At 39.7% G+C, this 20,517-nt stretch overlaps 1 protein-coding gene across 1 annotated transcript in view; it reads right to left on the reverse strand.

Moving 5' to 3' along the window:
• The window catches only part of dner (delta/notch-like EGF repeat containing), a 74,446-nt gene that overhangs the window by 14,327 nt on the left and 39,602 nt on the right, over nt 1-20,517 (reverse strand). The window contains exons 3-8 of the mRNA XM_088078825.1: nt 19,630-19,977; nt 19,407-19,504; nt 11,312-11,475; nt 8,496-8,644; nt 7,000-7,153; nt 5,704-5,817 (exon numbers count right to left, since the gene is read on the reverse strand). Of these exons, the coding sequence (XP_087934951.1) occupies nt 5,704-5,817; nt 7,000-7,153; nt 8,496-8,644; nt 11,312-11,475; nt 19,407-19,504; nt 19,630-19,977 (1,027 nt within the window). The remainder of the gene's footprint in view (nt 1-5,703; nt 5,818-6,999; nt 7,154-8,495; nt 8,645-11,311; nt 11,476-19,406; nt 19,505-19,629; nt 19,978-20,517) is intronic.

Below are 20,517 nucleotides of genomic sequence, written 5' to 3' on the forward strand. Positions count from 1 at the left end.
TCGCCCCTTCTCCTCCTCTGTCTTCACCTCCCCAAGAGAGCTGCTATTGTACTGCAGAGTGGAGAAAGACTCTACGCACACACGCCTCGCTGTGAAAAAGTGTGCGTGGGTCCTCTGATTTACAGTAACACTGTAGTAAATCCCCGTGCTGACTGCACCGACGTGCACACTCCATTGAGCTAATGAAGAGATCTCTCTCAAGCATCCATTGATCTGCAAGACTTTATTTCACTGTGTGGGGAGGACATTTATCATCGAGCAGCAGAGAGGCAGGCATCCTGCTCCTCTGCCTCCTTCCAAGCTCCCTCATCTCTTCTACCTTTCTATCATATGCTCGAAAACACACAGATGCTAGCAGCCCACACAGACACACACGACACACGCTCTCGCACAGATTTAATGTTATGATTTCTATTTGTTCTGTCACGGCTTAATCCCCCGCTTTTCCTCTGTGTTCTTTGCTCCACGTAAGAACCTCTGCATCTTTAGCTCGACATTTTCTCTTTGTTTGTCTAAACAGATATCTGTCAAATACGGCAAACAAACACACACTGTGACATGGGACCTGGCAACACAGACGAGTCTGTTGGTTCTTGCTGCTGGCATTCAAACCTGCCAACATTAAAGCAGTTAACAGTTTAAATTTAGCTGGCCCGCTCACTCCCCCGCCCTGCTTTTCTGACTGGAGGCAGTCACAGTACTGACACTCACACATCCTCTCCTGTCAGTGTGTGTGTGTGTGTGTGTGTGTGTAAGTGAAAGAAAGTTAATATAAGTGTGTTAATCTCTGTTAAGGAGTCAGAGTGCAAAATTAATGTGAGCACATCTTTGAAATTCGTATTGTTAATAGTATTCATGAGATTTGACTTCATCATCACTTTGAAGTAAAAGTAAAAACTGGAAGGCAGGCTGAGACTAAAAACATTTCAGCCCATTCTCATTCCCATCTCGTCAAATACTCGGTGCGCAGAATCAGCCGCGTTGTTATCATACACCGGCGGACGGCCGAACGTCACCGGCCACATCGACCTGATACACGGACAGGCGCCATCGCTTGAGAACGTGGCCGAACGGTACCTGGAGCGTGGAGAGGCAGTAGGTGGGTCTGCAAACCCAGACTTTCCTGCAGGAGTCCGGTGTTCACTTCCTATCAGAATTTTATGTTTTTTTTCCCGACACTTTACCATGTGCCTCTTTCACCTAATCCTAACCATCCGTACCAGCATTTGCTTTTGTTGACGTCCAGGCATTGAATGCCATGTGCTTGTGTTGTCTAAACATAACCATGTGCAGCGTCATTTCACCATGTGCATTTGTTTACATCACAGTAGCAGCATCCCCGAACATAAAGAGCAGACGCAGTAGGATACCTAGAGTGTAATATGTACATGCAGAGGTTATTGTTTCTGGCGAACAGTAATTATGGTTCGTTCTTTCAGCACTGGATTGTGTTAATATGTTGACAGGCTAACTAATGTTGGTCTACCAGTTTCCCTTTTGAATGACAAATACAGACTCCCTACCCCACTGCTATATTTGTCTACTTACATGTTCACTACTTCATTTCATTAAAGCAGGATTCATATTACTGTTGCATTGGTGGGTTTGTCTTGTACTGGCAGGCGTAGTTTGTGGGGGCGTTTCGTGTAGGCATCAAACAGAGTGTGGCTGCAGTTTAGGTACATGTCTCACTCAAGTGAACATTATATTGTAAGATTGTCTAATTTAGTGAAAAAACAACTGGAATTCATGTAAGTGCAAATGTTTTGCTAATAATTTAAATTCTTCGACTGAATATTTTGCTGATACGTTCAGTATAAACATTTTTATAACTTGCCATATCAATTAATTAGCAACATTTCGTTATTATGTTAATAGAAAACTTAATTTGCTTGGCATTATAATTCCTCAGAAAGTATTTGCTGTTTTAAATTAGGTTATTAACGCAATTTCATAGACACAGGGCTGGAATGTCTGTTTCTGCAGTTGTTTGTGTCATATACATTTCTATTTACAGTTAAAATGTGAACATGTCAACATGAATGGCCAGGAGCTCTGATTAACCCCTAAAAACCTGATCAAACTGGCTTACTCCCCTTTAAAAACATGGGAGGAAGGCAATTAGTACCTACACAAGAAATTACCCCAAATTAGCAAGGAATTAGTAAAAAGTTACAAGAGCATTACCTGAAAATTAGCACACAAGAAAAAAAAATAGAAATGGTAAAAAAAGAAAAAAAAAGAAAAAACAAACAAACTAGAAAATGGCTTGAAAAAAGTGCTAAATATGTAAATGTAATTAACTTTAAATACAGAATTATAATAAAATAATTATTTTCTGATACTTCTGTCTCTCTCATTTTTTCTGTCTTTTTTAAAAACTAATTTTCAGTTAATTTTCTTGTTAGCTTTTCCTAATTTCATGCAGTTTGCTTTTTTAGCCATGTTTTCAAAAAAAAAATGAAGCCAAAAGACTTGTGAAAGGCAGCTGAATGCAACGAGAGAAACAGGTTTCAAAGGGTTTAGGTGATGTTACGAATATTTTTTTATAATGTGGTTGGGTAGTGGTTCTCACACTTCTTCCTGAATAGCTGAAATCTGGGAAATCAGTGCAGCCATACTATAGTTTATTTATTTGTTTGTCTCTTTGGTCTTTGGTTGTTTTTTCTCTCTGGAAATCTTTTGCTTTTTGAGATATGCTGCTGACAGGGAAACAAACAGGAGTGAAAATATTACCTTCTCTCCCTGCAGGGTGAATAAACATCCCTGCCTCCCTTGTGATGTAGCAAATAAAAATGCAGCTTTTGCTCTCATAGTTGGCCCAGTGATCACACAGTTGATGCGTTTCTGATGACAGCTGCTACAGTTGTCATGCCATCCATCATTCTATTTATTGCGTCTGTCTGTGCAGGACGATTGTGAGAAAACTCGGAGGTGATTTATGGGAGGTGGGAGGGTGGATGTGTATCTAGCCTCTGTGCATGATCATTTGGCTGTCTAAGTGTGCTTACATTTCTTTAACTGCATTAGGAGGACATAATGTACAAATGAAGTCATAATCATAACATACTGTGTAGCATCCTACTCTTTTCTGTATTTGACAAACATGAGCAAACAGACTGAAAAGAACTCGTGACTTCTGCTCCAAACAAAGAGACAAGGACTTGGTCCTGGGGGAAATGAATGCAGGAGGAACCACAGAGAACAAACTTTGTATTCTCCTTTGTTTTTGTTATCTCTCCCCACTCTACATACTGAAAGATTTAACACAAACATAATGCACTCATGGACTCTGAGTGTTAATGAAATCCTTTTTTTTTGATACAAGATGAAATGTTTTCTTATACTTGAAAACTTTACATTACTGTTGAGGATCTTTTTCAGCATCCACAAAAAAAATCATTCAAACATCATTCTGAATGAAAAACCTCTCTTCTGCTTTTGATTACTTGCCCAGAGGCTGTGTTTTCACAGAGACATTTAAATCATCCTCCTCTGATGTGTTCATTGCACATCTCTTCTCCTCTCTGTGTGCTTCTCTAACACACAAAAACTTGTTTTTGTCACTAAGGAGGACATTAAAATGACTTGCATGCTTTTATGCATTTATTTACGGGAGTCCTATTCCAACCTTAACAACAAACGCTATATTTTTTTCTGATTTTTTTTTATCTTGGAGCAGACAAAACATGCACTGGTGTCATCTAGCAGTCACATAAACATTTACCTGTACCCCGTCCTTCCTCTAAACTGTCCCCTGACTGAACCTGAGTCCCCACAATGCACAATGTGCCTGACTGAAAAGATTTATGAAAAGGAGGATTTTTCTTCAGGCAGTGTGTATTTTTCTGCTAGAGTGTGTTCAGCATTCACATTCAGTTATTGACTGAAAATTTATTAAATACTGTGTCCTATACCAAAAAATTCCTTTTCGATGGATTTCCCATTTTAAGTTTGTATGAGTGGAGCTCTACTTTTTTCTTTGTCGGTTTTGTGCCCTGTCTTTTCAGTGTTTATTCCACATTACCAAAATATTTCAAACAACTTTCACTGCTACAACATGAAATACATCATTTTCTCAGCTTTGAATTGACTGACTCTCAATAGCATTACAGTGTTCATTAGAAAAAATAAATTATTTATTTTATTTTATTTTTTATGCTTCCTTGTTAGCTCCTGTGACATCTTAAAATATCTCCTGCTACATGTAAATAAATGCAGACAAGTATTTTTTCTGAAGTTCCCTCAAACAAAGAATACTCTAATAACCTCAATACATTTTTAAAGCCTTCTTCTGATAAAATCTCCTTGCACTAATCAAAAGGTGCCGGCATCTTTCTCACCACTTTTCTCCTATTTTTATTTTAAGTTACTACACAAGTGGTGGATTATGAATTCCAAGATCTTGTTTTTTTTGGCAGCTGCAAAATAACAATACAGTCAGGTGTTGTGTGAATGAGACCTCCTCCAGATTTACAATGAACTAACTGCTGGGAGTTGTACCTGGAACAATGAAACAACCTTCCTGCCAGCTTTTCAATCCATCAGCTGTTTCTATATTTATGTGTCGAGGTCCATTGTTAGCTAATGTTTTCCCTGTGTTTATTATGTGTGTGTGTGTGTGTGTGTGTGTGTGTCTGTAAACACTGTTGCTGGTACATTGTGTATATTAAACGCAAACTAGTGCACTCTTGTTGAGAAATGCTGTTTCGGGCAGAAGTTTTGCGGTCACAGATTTCCCCGGAGAGGCTGATGCAGGTCGCTGAGGCTATGAAGACTAATTAGAATAGAGGAGGAAGGTTTAAATTAAGCATCTCAGTGGCACAGATACTGTTTAACACGCAGCAGACACAGAGAGTATAAAAACTGGAATTATACAGCTGAAAAATACACACAGTATTGCAGGATTCCTATAATATTTCCATTTGGATGTCCCCATTGTTTTCTCTGCAAAGAAATACAAACATCACAAGCTGTTGAAGGAGGATTTGGCAGAGTTTCTTGCGTTACACGTTTATGTATTTTATTAATTTCCTGTCCAGATGATTTCTTTTTTTTCCACAACAAATAACTGAAAATTTTAAGATAACTATACTGTGCAATCACTTCTAATTTAAACATACAAAGCAATTATTTCTGTCATTCTCACCACCATACATCAACATGTCATGGGACGGGCTGGGATGGGACAGGATGGGACTGGATGGGAGGGGACGGCATTTTTTTTGCATTTTTGGATTGATACATGAACACCAACTTCGTATTTTTTAATCATATTAATTATTATTAAACTACTAGAATAATAAAATCAACTGATTTTCTAGTCCACTAGATGCATTTTGCTGCAATAAAAATGACTTAAGTGAGACAAACAGATTGGAAACTTTATCTTATTAACACAAATAATTAAATATAATTAAATAATTAAATATAATTAAAAATAATCACAAATAATCACAATGTATGTTATTGCATTACTCAGTATTGCACAAAATGTTTAAAATCACAATAATATTGTATATTGGCCTTAAAAATTGTAATAATATCGTATTATGGGGACCCTGATGACCCTATAATTCATCCTGAGGGAAATCATTGTGCAGCCACAGCAGTACAAAGTAGGAAGGAGTGCAAATATATAGAGTGCAACTATAAAATATCAATAAAGGTGCAAGTAAAATGATCAATAATCTGGGCTCTTACCTTCGGGACAGTAGCATCTGGGCCCAGCCAGGCTGCTGAAGCAAGTGGCTCCATTCTTGCAGGGCTGAGAGAGGCAGTGGTCAACCAGCAACTGGCAGCGCTCCCCTTCATAACCTGAAAAACACACCGTATGCAATCAGTGTTTGATTTATTTCATTATATTTGGTAAAAATCGTTGGCTGTACACTGCAGTGGTTTGCACTGTCGCCTCATAGCAAGACGGTGCCAGGTTTTAACACACAAGCCAGCTGGGGCCCACTTGTATGGAGTTAGCGTGTGCTCCTCGCAATAGCGTGGGTTTTCTTTGGGCTCTCTGGCCTCCTCCCACAGCCCAAAAACATGCAGGTAATTCGGTGACTACATTAAATTGCCTGTAGATGTGAATGTGAGCCTGAACGGTTGTCTGTCTCTCTGTGTCACCTCTGTGACAGTCTGTCCAGTGTGTACCGCGGCTCTCACCCAGTGTCAGTTGAGATAGGCAATGCAAATTTTTAAAAATTTTTTTTGTTATTTTACCTGTACAAAATGACTGGTGTATGTCTCTAATGTAAGATGCATCAGAAACAAATCGCAGTTTAACATTTGTCCCCCTCATGGTTTATTTATGTATATTTTGATCCAATATTTAGTTTAAAGAATGTATCTATTGATTTTTATCTGTTTTAGTTTTTTAACACTCCAAAGGTTTTCATGTTCATGTGGTTGACAATTTTATGAAATTTTTTTCATTTTTCATTTAAACCAAAAAAAGTAAATACAACAAAGAAATACAGTAAATATTTGTCCGTCTAAAACATAGATTTTTTTGTGACGCTAAGGAAGTATGCAGTGGCCAGTAATGGGAATCTAAATAAATGTAAATAAATAAATCTAAATAATGTGAGCCACCTACTTAAACTAAACTGACTTACAATCTGTTTGTATTTTTTCCCCATGTTTTTCTCTGATCAGCAGCACACACAGGGCTTGTTAGCACAGTTCCTTAATGGGAAGTGACAATCACTGGTCACCTCTGACATTTACCCTCGTACCAGAGACCCTCGCTCAAGTCTCTGTCCTAAAATAAATCTGAAGAGGTCAAAAGCTCAATATGCTCTCTGTTCCTGTGCTCTTACTGTGATATTTTCTAAAGCAAAGAATTATGGGCTCAGTTTTTACGTCTAAGCAGCTCTAATCAGACTGACCAAAACCAAAAAGTCGAGCTGAGACTCCTCATGAACCCATATGTGAGGCAGTACATCACAAACAGCCCTAAAATAAACACCACCTGCATATTAAACACATGGACACACACACCTGGTGGGCAGGTGCATGTAAAGTTGCGTCCTTCACCCCCCTGCCTAACGTCGGTGCAGGTGCCGTTGTTGCGACAAGGTCGGCGGTGGCAGGCATCGAATTCCTCACAGAAGATCCCGGTGTAGCCGTCTTCGCACTCGCAGAAGAAGGTACTCTGCAAGACACATACACACAAATTTCACGTCAAGTTGATGAGCCTTGAAGGTGAAACGACGGGTGATAGCGTTAAAAGGAGGAGAAACTTGTGAAACAGAATTAATGAGATTGCAGATTGTAAAATAACTCAGTGACATAACAATGCTATAAACAAGCAGCAATGACACGGTTTGGTTTGCTCAAATAACGAGGGGGAGGGGGGTGGGGGGTAATGTAAAAGTGAAAACACAACCTCCGTCTCCACAATTTTGTTAACTCAGGGGAACCTGAGCAAAGTGGTTTGATTTCTTAAAAAAAAAAAAAAAAAACATGCAGAGAAGGCATTGAGCAACTTAAAAACAGATGGCCAAAAAAAAGCAAGAAAATGAGAAAAGTAAAACAAAACAAACAAAAAAAAAACAGGGAAAAAAACATTTTTTTCAGTAACATAATTAAATTATAAAATGATAAAGATATTTTTAGAAATATCTAAAACTAATTTTCAGGCCATTTTTTTTGTCACGTATTTTGCATTTTGTGGGACATCTATTGTCGGACATGACCTTTCTTCCGCATGTTTTTGAAAGAAACCAAACCTATTTGCTCAGGGTACAAAGGGTTAATTTGCCTGTAAGAGGCATCTAAACACAGCGCAAGAAAACTGATGTTCAACCAGGTTTTGAAGGGTTAATTTTCAATCTCTCTTAGTAGAAGGCATACATGTAGAGGGTCTCATGAGTCTCAGGTGGTTTCTCCTTCTCCTGCAGCGTGTTTTTTCTCTGTCTCAAAACGTGCAGCTACACCAGACCATCAACCCGCATGCACTTTTCACCATCAGATAATGAATGAAACTATAAATCCCCACCATTTAAAATTGATCATGTTGCACTGCTGTAATTTGTGGTGCTGTTCTGTGTTGGTCTGTACTGTTCTAGCTTTTTTTCTGCTAAGTAAAAACCCAGGGAGAAGTTTTTTCTGCTATGCTTTTGTGTATTATGATCAAAAGCTGCTTGCATCAATGGACGCAATGCTGTAGCTGCACTGATAATATTAGGTTATAATGATAATAAAGACTTTGCTTTTGCTAATTTTGCAGTTCCACTATTATTATGTTACTAGGTTGTTGAAACCAACAAATGACGAAAATAAACACGACTGAATGAAGATGCTTTATATTAATAAATATCTGGATGATGCAGTTTTAATGAAAATATGTTGCCTCACCACCAAATTTCTATTTGAGGGCTGGTGGCCTCGTTAACATTTCATAATCAAGTATAAAATAATACAGCAGACTTTTTCAGCTTTATTCACACTGATGCTCAATGTTGTCTCGATAAGAAAAAAACATTATTTCTCACCTCAGAGGGCTGTGTGATACATTTGCCTTTCCCGGAGCACTGAGGGTCACTGAAGCTGCTGCCAGGCTCCACACAGCTGCTGGCTTTCACCGTCAGGTTGAGTCGCAGGGTGACCTCCGGGGCTGTGGGGGCGCCCACACGCAACACACCTGTCACAGAAGAATTGAGGGTCTTAAACTATTCATATAGTGTTTTTTTCTGTTACATTTCAGGAATATGCACTGCATAAGCAAATATTGTTAAATAAGTGATCACCACGTCTTTGGAAATGTATTTTGTTTTTAGCCATGCTAGTGGCCCGGCTCCTGGGATGGCAAATTCGGTTTGTCATCACTGTCTTATCAAATACTGAGTTCATTGAAATTAAATTTTGTACAGACATTCATGGTCCCCAGAGAATGAACCCTACAGACTTATGGTTTTCAAATGAAAAACTTAACAGATTAAATAAATTACATGATATTTCGGTCATTCATGTCACTCTCATGATGAAATTGTCACTTTGACTTTTCCATTTACATTTTCTTTAGGTCCAAAGTGACATAAATTTAAGGGCAGGGCTGCGTCAGAGACGGGCTCTCTGCAAGGCATCACCACAATTCATGACTCAGAGACCACTGGTCAGATCCAGCCTCTAATTCAAATATGGTCACTTCTGCCTACAAAAAAAAAACCCAAAAACAAAAAAACAACAAGATGGCGACAGCTGAAATGCCTAACTCCATGTTTGAAAATGGCAGTCCACAATCCAGTGGGTGATGTCACGTAGCTACATTATTTAAACAGTCTATGGGTAAACATGATACCTGTCGTAGACTGTCGTTAACAAATGTTTTAGGGACAGATTTTCAATGATTCCCTGCCTGTGAAGTACCTTGCTGCCAAAAAAAAAAATAAAAATAAAAATAACCCCCATGTGGCTAAAGGTGTCCAGAACAGAAGTGGTGCTGGAAGCTTTTCACTACGACCAAAAATAGAGTGTGTGCCTCTCAGTCTTGTCTCTCCGGGTCTATAAGTTCAGACCATCTCTTATTATATCTTCAATCAAAGCTGACAGCTACATGGGCGCTCGGATAAAAATAGCCCCATAGTGAATATTAACAGCCATTTTTTAGAGCCCGATCTGATCCAATGAGCTGTGAGTCCACCAATGACGACACACTGACAATGCAGTTTCCCCAGCCAATCAGGGGGCAGCCATAAAACGACTCGTGCTCCTCTGTCACTCCTGACCGGATGACATCAAATGTTGGACCTGCAGAGTCACCGCTCCATCAAATTGTGAGAGCACATTGCCAACATTCAGACACAGTGACGTGTGAAGAGAGAGGGAAGTGCAATGTCACCGCTCCTCCCTCCTTACTGATGCTTTGCATGCGTCTTCTTCTCACAATTTGACCTTCACTCTTCCCTCCTTCTGCATCCTCCGTCCTCTCTAATCCCTTTCTGTCTTGTCATCTCTTCTTCCCCGTCTGTCTCCCTCCTTATCTGACTCTTCCTCTATCCCACCCTCCATTATCCTTGCTCCCCTCTGATTTAACTCCCCAATGTCATCTCCCTGTGGTCCCCCCTCTCTCAGGCGATGCGGAGGCTGTGCTGCCACAGTTAGAAGACGTGTCAAGGTCACAAGACAGGCAGCATAGTGAAACAACATCAGGTATGTTGAGCACACACAGAGGTCAACAAGCCTTTCAGTCTGATAGTGGGACTCTAATTACCCCCCCTCCGACACGCAGTGGTGTGAATACTCGTTCACAAAATCTGTGTGTGTGTGTGTGTGTGTGTGTGTGTGTGTGTGTGTGTGTGTGTGTGTGTGTGTGTGTTTGAGGCTCAGTATGAAAATACAGATGGAATATCAGCATAAATATCTGTTTGTTTTTTTTTAAATATGCAAATAAAACATTCTGACTCATAAATGCAAATATTATACGACTCTCCCCAATGTCATGTCAGGAAAAAAGGCTGTAAATACAATTTATTTAAATTCATTAATACTCAGATGTTTTTTGGCTCAGTTGTAAATGAGCTATTTGGAGGTATTTCAAACAACATTTCCTGTTTAGCTTCTCTACGGTTGTTGGATGAACGATCACACAAATTAAATGGAAAAAGAGAGATAATTAAAGTATAATTAAAATGATAAATTGTGGGTATGGTTAAGAATTTCAGTTTCGCTAATGAGCTTTTATAAACCCGACAGCCTCTCACCCATTTGTTTACAACAAGGGCGTGGGTTTCACTCATAGACTGTGTAAATAATGGACGTAGCTACCACGATGTCGCCTATTGGTGAAGCCTTGAGTTAGGCATTTCATCGGTCGCCATCTTGGTCTTTTCGGAGGCAGAGGTGACCGTATTTGGACAAGAGGGTGACAGCTGCTTGTCACTCAAAACAGCCCGCCCTCAAATAATGCATAACTTAAAGCTTAAGTAAAATGTTAACTTATATTATTTTAACATTTATTGTGAAAGGACATTAGCTATTGAGACCAAAACATTTAGAGGTCCTCAGGAATTCTGAGCATCAAAAACGTATTTTCCTGCATTCTGGTAAATTTTTATGCATTATTTTTGATTTTCTGTATCAGTTTAGGAGGAAATGTCTTTGAGTCTGTCAAAATAAAAGTCCTACTAATTTCATATTTGTATTGGTGACAGAACGAATACACATGTACTAATTGTTGAGGGGGACATGTCCAGCGGGTCTCCTAAAAATCTACACTTATGGTTTTCAATGTAAAAAAGTAAGTCTGATGTGATTTACATCTGATGAAAACTGATTCATTTGCTTGTGTAGGACACTGGAATCGTCTTACTGAGGAAGTAGTTCTGTCCAAGAGGTAACGAGTGGTCTGGCACCACCAGTCCGTCAGGGGCCTGCAGGAACGACATCGTAGTGCCGTTCAAAATGGAGGAACGGAGGAAGCCCTCTTCATTCACGCGCCACAGCACCGGAGCTCCACTGGCATTCACCACCACCCTAGTTGGAGGGACAAAGTAGGAGGGAGAAGGATGGGGGACAAAGACATTTAAACATGGACTTTCTGTTGTGGACTTTCTCTGAAGATGTCTCAAACCACATTTTTTTTTTAAAAAGGCAATGAGCAACCAAAGAAAAAAATACCACAAATATAGCAATGACTAATTCATTGCTAATTTTGTGGTATTTATAAGTAAAAGAAAATGACCTGAAAAAATAAATAAATGATAACAATTCGGACACATAATTTAAAATATTTAATTATGATAATTATAAAAATAGCTTTCCTCACTTTCTTCATCTTCTTCCTCATATTATTATTATTGTTATTTATTAATTTATTAATGTATTACTTTTATTTTTTTGGCTTTGGCCTTGATGCAACAAAGTACTGCAGGTTTGAGTCCAAACTGTGGCCGCTGCAGCGAGGACGCAGCCTAAGTACACGGCACTCTGCTCTACTAGGTGAGCTACCGGGTGCCCCTAATTTTTCACCTTTTGTGGAATATTTCTTAACAAGTTGCTTATTTCCCTCGTGGTTATGAAGGAAATCACACCAATATGCTCAAGGTTCAAAGGTTGAAATACTTGTGAAAAAAGTCTGAAAGCAGAGCAAGAAATGTGACGATGCTCCAGCTTTTGTACTTCAGATTTGCAACACTGCTTAAATAATGAATGGTACCAGAAAAGGATATATTGACTGCACAAAATAATAGAAACACAATCCATAAACGGCACCATTATTATTTTGTACATCCAGTGAACACTTGATTTGTCTTAAACAGCATTAAAATATCAACAGAATCAATACCAAAGTTAAGAAAAATCCTTCAAATGAACTTCTCTTCTTCTAATCCTTCTTTGAGTCAAAGTAAGAAGCTTAATAAAATATCACGCACTATCCTCTACTCGTGTCGGTCAGCAGCTCCTCAGCAGGCTGACAGTGTCATCTCTTACTAGTAGACTAATTATTGATGACCACAGGACGGTCCTTCTGTTTATTAATCCAACCTGGCATCACAAGCAGGTCTGATGAGTAATGGCAGCCGGGGGTTTGACTCAGTGGGGTGACGTTGCTTCCTGTGGAAACACTGTGACCCTCATGAACGTGAGCTGTGAAATACAGCCAGGGTGGTCGGAGGCTTTCATCCATCAGGACCTCAAACAGTTTGTACAAAATAGGCACAAACTAAGACAGAACAACAGACGAGCTGAGAAAGCAGCAGGTTCAACATGAAGAGAGACAAATAGAAATAACAGGGTGCAAAGTGTATCGATACTGTATTAAAATACTGATTACAAGATTGCTTTGCATTTATAAAGCCCTATTCCAGTGTATTTGTATAATATTTGGTATTTTTCAAAGTCAGTCCCCAAAACAATGTTGATAAAGTCACACTATTCACCATTTTTTTAAACAAATATCTTAATTTTGAGCTCAAAGTTGAAAACTAATGTTGCTAAAATGGGACAGGCTTTAATGCTGCTGCAAGGTAATGCTCTTTATGTTGGTACGACTTCCAAACACTGCCATGAAGAAGTGATCATTCATTCATTCATTCATTATTCATAACTGCTTCTGCTATCCAGGGTTGTAGGAGGACAACACAGCTGACTTTGGGCAAGAGCCAGGTTACATCCTGGACAGATCTCCAGACTATCACAAGGCTGACACAAACAGACTGACAACCATACGCTCACAGTACCCCTAATAAACCGCACCTGCATGTCTTTGGGTCTTTGGACTGTGGGAGGAAGCCGGAGAACAAACAGACAAACTCCACACGAAGGGGCTCCCAGGTGACCGGCAGGTTTGGACACTAAACCCCCTTGATGTGACAGTGGTAGCCACTGCTGCACAAACCAAAAAAGCAATCAACTGGCACATAGTCACGAAATAGAGCGCCTCGGGGAAGACGTTTTTCTGTAGGCAAACCTGGAGGCTAATGTCGCCCTGGTTCCCTCATCAAAAAGCCTATGGGATTTTTCCATTGGATTCTGGATCACTGCAGAAAATGAGCTCTGTGGTAAACTAACGTTTATGATACCTACACGTTTTGTTGAGCAAGATAATCCTCACAAATTAACACGACTTTCAGGATTTTTTTGAGGTCAAAATGCAATTGCCAGAGGTGAAAAGTTATTGTTAGGCTATAAACAAACTACATTACAGGCACATCTGACTTTGCGAAGAGGGAATCAGAAGTGCTGAAATGCTAACAGTTTTTTGGGTTTTGGTATTTATTACTGGGGTTCTCCATTTACTGACTTCATTCATGATCCCTGTGAGTTAACCCTCTTCTGCTCTGGGCACTAGATGGGGATTCTTTCAATGCCAACCCTGTGGTTGTCAAGGGGTTGGTGAGCAGTATTCACTTAATCTGATATAATACCTCTAATACGGCAATTGATACATTTAGGTAAAGAAACTATGCTTATTAGACATAAGTTTTTCAAACAGACAAAATTAGTTTCTCTATCTGGATGCCTTATGCAGACTCAAAAGGATGATCTTGAGGAGACTTATGACTGCGTCTGTAAACATTTGAGCAGAGCAGCGCAGTCTCCTGCTGGGCAAAATGAGAAGAACAATGCAAGCCATGTTTGCTGCCAGAGACACTAAACACCAACAGCTGCCAGCCCGCTGAGGAGCAAACACCAGAGGCGTGCCGAGTTACCACGCTTATGAACGAGAGGCGGTCGGGCACAGTGTCAGCCAGGGCAGTAAGAGATGCCGAACAGTTTCAATGAGGCTCCTTGCTAATTAAATGCTTTCAAACATGCCTCTAACCTCACTCCCACATCTGAATAATCAGTTTCATATTAACAAAAACAAATAAAAAAATCTGTGATTATCCTCTCAGCCTTTGCGTGTCTGTTTTAATGACTGCTTGCAAAGCTAAAAAAATAATCATCATTATTAACTCTACAGCACTTTCCATCCAAAGAGCTGCAGCTGAAAGTGCTTAGCAGATTTAAAATAACTGACGCATGACTTGTGTTAAAAATTTTAAGGGACAGTTCATCCCAAATCAAAAACACATATTTTGTCTCTTATCTGTCATGCTTTTTACCAATCTAGACTGTTTTGGTGTGAGTTGCTGAGTATTGCAGGTATAGAGATGTCTGTCTGCTGTCAAATATAATGGAACTAAGTGGCACTCAGCTTGTGATGCTCAAAGTGCAAAAAAACTCACATTTAAAAAACTCAACAGTAATGTCTCTTTCCAGAAATCACCACCCCATTTCTCAAGATAATTTACAGACCTTGTTGTGAGAAGTTTTATGTAGGAAATATTTTCTCTCTACCAAATAACACCTGCCAACCATATCACGGCGAAAAGTAATCATAATAAACTATATTTGTATTGCACCTTTCATACAAGAAATGCAACCCACCGTTCAATACAAGAAAGATATTATATGCACCAAGTGCTTCACTTGAAAAGAAATATATGACAAAGACATAATAAAACCTCAATACATTAGAATGTATCTTTACATGGATAAAACCCACATGATAAAATTAGCAAACGTACGATTATAAAAGGATAAAAACTGAATACACAGAATGCATAATATTTGTATTGAAACTACATTTTCAACTACCTTATTGATGAAGGGGAGGTTGGGTATTGGCCTATAGTTTGTTAGTGCATTACTGTCTAGGTTGGGTTTCTTTAGTAAGGGTTTTACACCAGCTGTCTTGGAAAAATGCCTGTTTGGAGAAATGTTTTTATAGTCTTCAGGACATGACTTGAAACACTGTTGAACACCCTCTTTAGAAATGCTGTTGTCACAGGGTCAATGAATGAGGTGGAGGAGTTACAGTCGGTGACAGTCTTGCAAAAATCCTGTAATGTGATACAGGTGAATTTCCCCATGGTTACATCTGTTTTACAAGGTTTGCCGAGGTCATCTGCGTTTACATCAGCAGTAATGCTGGCTCTAATTGAAGTTATTTTGTTATTGAAGAACAATGCAAGTTCTTTACAATCTGATGCAGATCACTGTGGTCGAGTTGGGGCAACGTCGAGTAGCTGGTCAATAGTGGAGAAAAATATTCTAGAGTTTCCAGCATTCTCCGTAATCATCTTGGAGCAGTAATCTTTTCTTGCCAGACATATTGCTTTGTTGTGGGCAGTTATGGCTTCTTTGTATATATTACAGTTAACTATGAGCCTAGTTTTCCTCCTGTGTGCATCGACTCATGGACAAGGCTCAGGATTGTGACAGCGTGAGATGTTAACATTAATGGCGTCCTCCTTGGCTGAGCTGTAATGCTAGCTACCTTAATGGTGCTATGTGAGTTAGCAGTCAAAGCACACCTTCTGTGCAGTGATACGGTTGGTGGGTGTAGTTTGGTAGAAAAACAATAGTTCCTACATAAAACTGCTAGTAACAAGTGCTTTCTAGTTACATTATATTCAAGAGAAGGCAGACATCTCTTCGGCCAATATCTCCAACTTACACCAAAACAACCTAGATTAATGAATAGCGTGACAGGTAAGAGTAAAAATTGTATTTTTGATTTGGGGGTGAACTGTCCCTTTAAATGTGTTTCTTAAAATGGAAAATTAATAATTAGATAACTGGAATCACACAAGTGGAAAAACATACGAGTGTTAGCCACAAGCTGTTTATTTTGTTATGAAAAATGAAACACTCGCACCAACCTCGCCCTGCACTCCTGTAGAAATTAGATAATGACTATTTAGATTTTTCCTTATATAAGCAAACTTCAGACCTTCAGAAAAGGCACCATTAGGAATTATTTTTAGGTTGTGTTCATGAGTGAGCGCAAGTTAGAGCGTCACAGGTGAATCGGCACAAGCTGAAGAGGGAGCTGAGCTTGAAGGTGAAGCTGTGAGCAGTGACCGAAATAATAAGAAGGTGGACAGGCTACTCGGAGCTGAAATGAGTTTTCCTTTGCAGTGCGTCTGGGCTTAGCCCGAGGGACGACACAGGGAGCTCAGATTTCAGAGGAACTACTGCCACTTCAAGCTGAAATGAGCCATGTGCTATATCAAGAGATAGTTATTTAAAATGATGCTCACATTTTATGTGTGGTAGGAAAATGGAATTCCTTGTTTAATTTTATATTTTTTCAGCAGTTTTATTTCATTTCTCATAAAAGCTGATTTAGTTGCTTGTCAGTTAGTATAAACTCAACTCAAAGCTTTTGAACTAATTAGACTATTATTTAAAACTATGTTCTCATGAGTGATATTCAGCATCAGTGTTGATAATGCTACATAAAATGCTTGTATCAGTAATCACCTGCAGCAGTTTAACAAGCTCTCTCTCTCCAGCCCCTCTAGGATTCAAGAGCTTTACTACATTATTATCAGCCTCTTAATCGATGTCACTTTCGGATCACTGCTTCTTTTCAAAGTGTTGCATGCGTGTTTGTTCATAAGTGTCCTTCACTGCCTGCGTTCAGGTGTTGTGTGCAATTATACAGTATGAAAACAAAGCAGCAGCAGTTGATTAACTCGCAGTTCCCAGTGTGCAATCGTGATCAGGTCCCTGAGTCGTGCCTACCATCTATAATGAGGGGCAACATCGAGGACATCCAAGTTCACCTTGACCACAACCTCTGCATTATTCAATGACCCTTATTTACAGAGCTACTGCAACTCTGTTCATGTGCAAACATAATCTGAAAACACGGAGCACACCTGCAGGGGTGTAATACAGGCGATACAGCGTCGCAGGTCCCAGAGGTGAAGAGATTCAAAAGGAGAGTTATTAGTCATAAATGACAAAAACTAAAAGCTATGTTAAGTTACCAACGTAAGTTGCTGCATGGAGGGTATGCAGATAAAATGCTGAGCAAAGTAAGTTCTATTTTTTTCCTTATGGCAAACAATAGCCTAAAATGTACTGCTCTGTTTTTATTCTTGCTGATTAGGATCTAAAAAAGCAGGGCAGATTCTATTAATTAAGGCAGTTGGTAGGTTAGGTTTGCGTCCAGCACCAAGCTGTAAACCACTGTATCACACTGGCAGCCTCAGGTAAAATTTTTCATGTGTACACTTCTACATCAAAAAGGTAATTCCACTTTCAAACTATATAGTTTAGACTGTAACAATAAGCAGAGACATAAAATGTCAGTACACAAGCGGCCAAGACGTAATCACATCACCAAACCGAGTTGTGATTTAGAGTCATAAATAGACTATTGGGAATTTCCCACTTGGTGAAAGTAAATACACGAGTGTCAACATAATGTAAGAACATAAGATTTTCTTTTGGTGCTAACATTACTTTTTATAAAAACTCTTTTTAAAGGAATACTTACCCCAAAACAACCCTTTGTTTATCAGTTACTGACTCTGTGGTACACTGAATTCATCAAGAAAACTGTTCATCTTGCATGCCTCTCAAAAAGCAACACTATATCAGAACTTCTGTTTACAAACTTTCACACAACTTGTGCAGTATAATACAAGTCTAATTTATCCGGTCATATGCTCAGTACTTCCTAAACAGACAGCCCTTTCCTATGAAGAACTGAACTGAAAGTGAAACTTATACTGTACTTGCTCTCTTCAAAGCCAGAGTCCATTAACAAAAGCACAAATTGTACCTCACTGAACACAGGAGCTGCTGGTCTACCACTGCCCCGATCAGTCAGTTTGTTTGCATAATTGTGTGACTTTGCTGAATCCAAACAAACCCTATAAACACCAAAGTAACACAATAACACAAACCAAATAACCGATTGAGGCTTCAATAGACCAGCAGCTCCAGTGCTTACTGAGTTAAAATTATTGTTTTTGTCAACAGAGTCTGGTTTTGAAGACAGCATAGATAAATGGAACAACTGGATAAACTTGTATTATACTGCATGATTTGTGTGAGAATTTGTAAACTGATGTTTTGATATAGTTTTGCTGTTGTTAAATGCCATTTGATTTAGGTTAATCAAGAATTATCTCCTGTGGATTCTTTATTCCCTGCCGAGGCATGTGAGAAAATCAGTTTTCTTCACACACAAGTGTTTTCAGCTGTTCTGGCTGATTACACCTCTGATAAGGTTGGAATTGGGCAAAGCTATGCTTGTAATTATTCCACATAATAATAGAAATATTTACAGTTTAACACCCAACAAGTGTAAGAACAGGAGAGTCACACAGAGCTCCATCAAGCACAGTGTGTACACACAGACACAGTCCTTAAAAGCTGTCCAATTAAGTGAAAACACCTGTTTTTGCAGGGTAACATGGTGTTCGCCTTAAAATATCAAAAATTCACTTTCTGATTAATGAAGTTTGACACTTTTTTTCCTTCTTTTTTTGTTTTTTGGCACAACTCTGGTTTAATATTTGAATCTACTGTAATTACTGTTAATCCAAGGAAGTACGATACAGACCCAGAGCCACCTTTCAAGCTTAAAGAAAGTGTTTAGTGACAATGTGGAAAACTGGCCTCTAGACCCTCAAGCTTGCTGAGGGACAATTAGTTTGTCGAAATTTGATTTATATATTTTATCCAAATTTGCCAGGGATCAGGTACCACTAAAATACAAATCAAAAAGCATGGTCAAGCAGAAGCCCAGTGTCGAATTCTCGTATTAATACCTGTATTATTTCAGTTGATAGTGTAGTCACATGATGTGTATTCCTTTGTGATTTTAATTAAATTACCTCAAACTGACAAACCTGTAGCAGGATAGTATTAAACTAAAGCAATATTGGTTAGTTTCTGGGTCCCTGGACAAAATATTATGAAGCTGCCATCTGTAGTCTGCTGTCTAAACTGCAACAGATGTGTAGCAACAGGCACAGGATTAACAAAATGCAAAGAGAGTTGAAGAAACTGGGGCTAAACAGGGGCCCAAAACTTCATTTTGCCCAGGGGCCCTAGTCTGGTTTAACTGGCCCTGCTGTAGGGGAACAGCGGTCTGCCAAAATAGTTTCTCTTACTTTACAGCGGTCTCTTCAGGCACTTCCAGAGACAAAGTCAAAGTTCCTGACGTCAGCTCACACAGCTCAGGACTCACACAGTGCAGACCCTCCGTCACCTGAAAATCACACACACACACACACACACACACACACACACACACACACACATCAACAATCAACATGTCATGCATTTGAAAGACAAACCCACGGGAGCTTAAATTTAGTAAGGAAGTCATCTCACCCTGTCTGCCTCCCACGGCACCACCAGCAGCCTCTGCCCGGGTTTGGGTTGCCATGGCTGCAGGGTGGGTGGTGGCGGCGGCGTTGTGGTGGAGGGGATGGTGGTTGGCTGTGGCTGCTGAGTGGCGGCTGCAGTGGTGGAGGCGACGGGGGTGGCCAGCTCGGGAGCGGAGGGGGTGGCGGGGTCCCAGTCAGCAGCCGGCAGGTCCAATAGGATCTGATCGCACCTCTCCCCCTCGTAGCCCTCAGTGCACTCGCAGGTGTAGGCCGGCTCCCCCTCCTCTCCACCGTCACTCCGGCTGCAGTTTCCATGGAGACAGGGGCTGCTCGCACACGGGTCTGTGAAAAACTGAAAGAACAGAGAAAATAAATATAAACAGAAAGACACAGAACAAAAAAACATCATTATCTAACTGTGTTTTCCACCTCTGTCACCCTGCCTGCACTGCTGTCCTCTGTCCACACCAGGGGTGTTACAAGCCATCAATCTGGATTCATATTTCGATTTAATGATCAACGATGCAATTTAATCAATGCAAAGTAAAAACATTGATCCGAATCATCCTCTTTAGGATACGCCTTTATTTTGAAATTCTGTGTCACTGTCAAACAGCAGCAGACAGATGGCAAATAGCCAATACAGAGACGATGAGGATAATGTTATAAATCAGCTGTGAGGAAATATTTTGGATTTCAGAGAAAATACCGACTGTCAACTGACAAAGCACACGCCGTATGTAAACACAGAATCTCACTCTGCTAACTCCTTCCTACAGCATCATTAGCGTCTTTGTTTCAGCAGTGTTAGGCTGAAACAATGTTCATGCAGGCTGAAATTCAATGTGCGGTTTTGTCGGGAGATGCGGTAACTAAATCAAGCAGTGAATAA

This window comes from Plectropomus leopardus, chromosome 6 (genome assembly GCF_026936395.1).
Source record: "Plectropomus leopardus strain MGB_pleo_1.0 chromosome 6, ASM2693639v1, whole genome shotgun sequence".
Lineage (NCBI taxonomy): Eukaryota > Metazoa > Chordata > Actinopteri > Perciformes > Serranidae > Plectropomus > Plectropomus leopardus.